Source organism: Protobothrops mucrosquamatus, unplaced genomic scaffold, assembly GCF_001527695.2.
Source record: "Protobothrops mucrosquamatus isolate PMUCROS unplaced genomic scaffold, P.Mucros_1.0 scaffold5267, whole genome shotgun sequence".
Taxonomy (NCBI): domain Eukaryota; kingdom Metazoa; phylum Chordata; class Lepidosauria; order Squamata; family Viperidae; genus Protobothrops; species Protobothrops mucrosquamatus.
Window position 1 is genome coordinate 1 of NW_015391134.1, and position 5,334 is coordinate 5,334.

Sequence of the window (5,334 nt, forward strand, 5' to 3'; positions counted from 1 at the left end):
ACAACCATTTATCTGAAATGGCATAGGGTCTCCTGTTTGAGTAGGGGGTTGGACTAGATGACCTCCAAGGTCCCTTCCAACTGCTATTCTATTCTATTCTGTTCTTGTTCATGATTCTATTCTATTCTATTCTATTCTATTCTTCATTTCTCTACTTTACTCTATTCCATTCCATATTTTCTATTCTATTCTATTCTATTCTATCCCATCCCATCCCATTCTATTCTATTCTATTCTATTCTATTCTATTCTATTCTATTCTATTCTATTCTATTCTATTCTATCCCATTCCATCTATTCTATTCTATTCTATTCTATTCTCCCATTCCATCTATTCTATTCTATTCTATTCTATTCTATTATCCCATTCCATCTATCCCATTCCATCTATCCCATTCCATCTGTTCTGTTCTGTTCTGTTCTATCCCATTCCATCTATTCCATCCCATCCCATCCCATCTCATCCCTGTTGGGTAATTATAATTATGAAATGCACCTCGACTGAATTATTAAATAAACCTATTTTAAGACAATACAAAAATCCAGTCAGTATCTAACATATCCTTCAAATGGTTACTGATAGTTCCTTGATGAACCTGTGATTGCCCTATCTCTGTCATTTTCCCACTAGTGTAGCTCTTTACAAAGAGATAACTATAAATTCGGTTAATCCAAAATCTCATTCTTGCAGACAGCAGTGAGAGAAGACCCCAGCAACATGGAGTTTGTAATGATGAAGACTGATGAGCAATCAGGAGGAAACGAGACCACGGTAAGTTATTAATGACCATGCTGGAACTATATTACACCAGTCTTGCTTTATCTGCTGAAATGAAAAGCCGCTGAAAAAAGAAACGGGGAAAAAAGTTAACGCTGAAAAATCCATTTGAAATTATGTTTGAAATTAGCAGAACCAATCTTTGTTGCCCTGGCAGCTTGTTTCTAGTGAGTTTATCCTGCAAAGCTTTGCTTGTGAAGTATATTCAATATTCTGCCACTAAACTATAGGATTTTTTTCCTAGTTGTATGACTGAGATATATTTTTTAAAAAGAAATTGCAATCGTTCTCTCTTTCCATTTGACTTTTGCCCCTGATGTCTTGTTCAGATTTCATAAGTGGCATGGCAGTATCTTTATACAAGAGATTTTGGACTGGGCAAAAAAAAAATTAACTCTTGGTATTTGTCAGTCTTTCAAACTTGCTCCTGTTGTCATTCAGTTTGGCTTTAACATTAATAAAGTTTAATGGTTTATTTTTTAAAAAAAAAACACCACCTCTTTATATTCATCTTCTACTTTCTTTATTGAGAAAGTTAGTTAGAACCGAAGAAGCTTCTTGGATGAGAAGTGAAATGTCTTTAAGAAAAATCAAGGAAGTCAGATTGCCTTTTGGAAAGCACCTTTGGGACAAGAGAAAACGTGGCTATCTGTATGGGAAATATTCTTGTTTTCATTCAGAATCTCTCTTTTTTTTTTTTGGTCAGGTGTGCATTGTAGTTGGACAAAAAACATTATATTTTTATAACTTCCAAGACCCGGAAAAGCCAATTGAACTAGCATTTCAAAAATGCTATGGGAAGATAATATCTTACAAATTGTAAGTACCCCCCCTAAAGTATTAATGTTTCTCTGGAGTGATCGCATTAGTCAGTTGCAACAACCACAAACAACGAAGAGCACTGTGTAGCAATTTAAAACAAATATATTTCGTTTTGTTTTTGTGAGCTGAAAACCCAATCTGTCAACCTATGGAAGTTTAATTCTTAATGTTAAAGTGAGTTTGGTGTTTGGAATGTTTTATTCAGTTGGTTTTGGGAGGGTTACTTTTTTTAACAAAAGAGATTTGAATATTTTACAAACTAAAATGTAATATCCCTGACAAGAGATTTCTAACTGAGCCTCTCTCAGTACCTTGTCTTCTGGTGTAACTTAAGTTAATTTTTGAATAATTCTTCTGTTTCTCTGACCGTGTTCAATTCTTTAGCCATTTCACAGTTTAAGGTGATCTCCACATTATTTCTCTCAGGAGATAAATGATGCCTGAGAGTTTTTTGCTTCAATTTATTGTCTTTGCAGGTACGGTGAAAATTATATCATGATTGGCTTTTCGCTGGGCTACTTCGTGGTGATTTCAACGCAGGTTCAAGAGATTGGTCATGAGATCTTCCAAGCTTCGGATCATAAAGATTACTTGACCAGCGTTGCAATATCTGAATCACTAAACAAAGCTGCATCATGTGGAGATAACTGGTGAGGCATAATATGTCCATGTAAGATCATTTAAATAATGCGAGTACTATTTTTTTAAGTTTATGAGAAGACTTGCCCTTAAGGCGTCAGAATTTTACATTTGCAGAAATAGAAGAAGCCAACGCATAAACCATTGATAAATTGTTTTTTACGAATGGAAAAGGTTCCTGAGAGCCAAATAATTGATAATTGCTAGCCTGAACAAAGCAAATATCCAAAAGAAAGGCTGCCTGCATGACTCTATATTTTTTTCACAATTTAAAGGTTTAGCTGTGAAGAGTTTATTTTTTTTATTCCATCTTACCGGTTCAATTTTGAAAGCAGCTGTCAAGAAACTCTGTGTTTGCCTAACTGATGTTATGTGATTTATTGTTAAACTGAGAATACTGAAGGAATTGGTTTTCTTTTTTATTGTAGCGTCAAGATTCACAACCTGTCAGATCTGACGGAGATATGTGCAATCATAAACTTGGAGGATGAAAATAAAGGTTTGACAGCTTCCTGGTTTGATAGCTTGCCCAATTAATGGTTGGTGTTTGATTAAGCAAGACTTGATTTTTTCAGTGCCTACTCAATGCTGAGCTTTCCTGACAAGAGTCTTTGGAGGTCTGAAAAGGAGTAGCATCCAATGTGACATCACGTCTTTCATACTTCCATTTGGTTCAGTTTTCAGTTAATAACAAATCTTAGAGGGCCCTTACGCTGTAATAAAGCAAAAAAAAAAGATAGTTTGCTGAAGCTATAGCATCCCCAGGTCAGGATCTTTAGGAAGTTTCAGATTTTAATTTCTTCCCCCCTGTATGTGAAGAGAAGAGGGAAACACACACGCCAAAATACTGGTGCATGTTGTCCCAAATTTAGAGAATTATTAGATCTGCAGAGCTGAGGAATTCCAGGCTCCTCCTTAGCTTTGCACTGTAATTAAGATCTTAAAAAGAAGATCTGTTTCTGTGGAATAAGTAAGAAACCATAATCAACCACATATCTTGGGCCCAAATTACCTGCAGGACCTCCTATTTCTGCTCAGCCCTTCCTGCAGGTTTCCCATTTTTTTGCAAATCCCACCAAGTTAGGATTTTTCTAAGGATGGGATCCTTAGTATCAAATAAATGGCTGTTGAGGTTGAGATAAGTTCCGTCCTCATGATTGTTTGGCAAAGGGATTAAACCTACCTTTCTAGCATGTCCTTTTAGAGCTTCTGAGATTTTTCACGTCTGGGTTTTTTAGTTAGTTTGATTGATGTGTTTTTGTAACGTCCCCAGAGCTGTTGGAGATATGTGCTTCTGAGTAAGTAAATCAAGCGCACAGATGGTAAAAGTTATTCCTTAAGAATCGTTTCTAACTTGCCAGCCCCTGGATGAGTTGGAATTATAACATCCAGAATTTCTAATTCACGTGCTGTGGCAGAGATATAGAGCTTTGCAAAATGTACTTTTGCGTAAGACCTTTATTATTATTATTATTATTATTGATCATCACACAGTCAGCCAGATGTTCAGACCAGATTTGACATTTTTGTCTACGTATCGACTCCTTACCAAGGACCTGGGATAGGCAGATGTGGATGTTTGATGCGACAGATATCATCGCAGGATGAAAGCAGTTCCTAGTGGGGCCGCCTTTTGCAATTGACTAATGGTGAATTTGTCAATGCCAATGGTGTTCAAGTGGTGCTCCAGTTGTTTTGGGATTGCACCCAAGGCGCCTATTACTATTGGTACTACCCTTGCTTGCTTTTGCCACAATTTTTCTATTTCTATTTGTAGGTCTTTGTATTTTGTTATCTTCTCCAGTTCTTTCTCGTCTATTCTACAGTCTCCAGGCACTGCCACGTCCACTATCCAGACTACTACTACTACTACTACTACTACTACTACTACTACTACTACTACTACTACTACTACTTCTTCTTCTTCTTCTTCTTCTTCTTCTTCTTCTTCTTCTTCTTCTTCTTCTTCTTCTTCTTCTTCTTCTTCTTCTTCTTCTTCTTCTTCTCCTTCTCCTTCTCCTTCTCCTTCTCCTCCTCCTTCTCCTCCTCCTCCTCCTCCTCCTCCTCCTCCTCGTTATTATTTTTGCTTTCCAAGACAACTTTTCAATGCAATCTCATTAATATTTTAGGTCTAGATCAGCTGTCGTGGACAGACGATGGACAATTGTTGGCGGTGTCTACCAAGCGAGGATTTATCCACGTCTTCTTAACAAACCTTCCCATCCTTGGAGCCTCGTACGGCACCCGGATCGCCTATCTCACCTCCCTCCTTGAGGTCACAGTGGCCAACTACATTGAAAGTGTATGACGCTTTAGTCACTTATACAATTTGCACAGGGATAAAGGTTTTGATTTAGCCCCTCAGTCTTCGGTACAAGCCATGTGTGGTCTGTCTTGGCAGGAGCCACCGATAAGAGTTTCTGTTGAAGTGGAGCCCAATTTTATCGCCGTGGGGCCCTATCACTTGGCCGTGGGCATGAATAATCGAGCGTGGTTTTATGTCCTCGGAGAGAGCAGTAAGTATGTCTCTGCTTCCATTATTTCTCAAGAGGCTTTCAGTGCTCAGCTGATAAAATGTCGTCTTCATGGTTTTATGCTATGCTGTTTTGTACCTGGGGGCGTTATGGCCCAGTGTTTAAAGATGCTGTGTCATGGTTCTGACAGATGAAACTCTTCAAAGAACTTTGAGGCATTGTTTACCTTAAAGAATCTTTATTCGAGAAGCATAACATCGGCACTAACATAATCGAAGCCAAAAACTGAATTCCCCTCCCCTGAGCATATAGTATCAAAGCACAATTCCCTCCTCCAATTAACAGTCATAAATCACATTCCCCAATTAGCTTGAATCGCGAGCTTCCTCTCCAGTTCTCCAGCCTGCCAAGTCCTTATCAGCTCTGGTTACAATAACCTTAATTCTCACGCTAAGTTTAATGTTGTTATGTCTAGCTGGGCTCTCGTTCACATCCCCCCTCCCAGCATCATCTAACTAAAAGTGAAAGGTAAAAGATGGCTATATCTCCATTTGTTGTCAAGGCAGAAACATCCAGTGTTAGCAGCATTGACACGCTGAGCTTGTTAGCGGAGAGCTGACA

At 38.2% G+C, this 5,334-nt stretch overlaps 1 protein-coding gene across 1 annotated transcript in view; it reads left to right on the forward strand.

Moving 5' to 3' along the window:
- Positions 1-691: 691 nt before the first annotated feature.
- LOC107299679 (WD repeat-containing protein 19-like) overlaps positions 692-5,334 on the forward strand; it is a gene marked incomplete at its 5' end in the record, with an annotated part of 15,545 nt that continues 10,902 nt past the window's right edge. Inside the window, 6 exons of the mRNA XM_015829027.1 lie at positions 692-772; positions 1,485-1,597; positions 2,077-2,250; positions 2,668-2,738; positions 4,369-4,541; positions 4,641-4,755. Coding sequence (XP_015684513.1) covers positions 692-772; positions 1,485-1,597; positions 2,077-2,250; positions 2,668-2,738; positions 4,369-4,541; positions 4,641-4,755 — 727 coding nt within the window. The remainder of the gene's footprint in view (positions 773-1,484; positions 1,598-2,076; positions 2,251-2,667; positions 2,739-4,368; positions 4,542-4,640; positions 4,756-5,334) is intronic.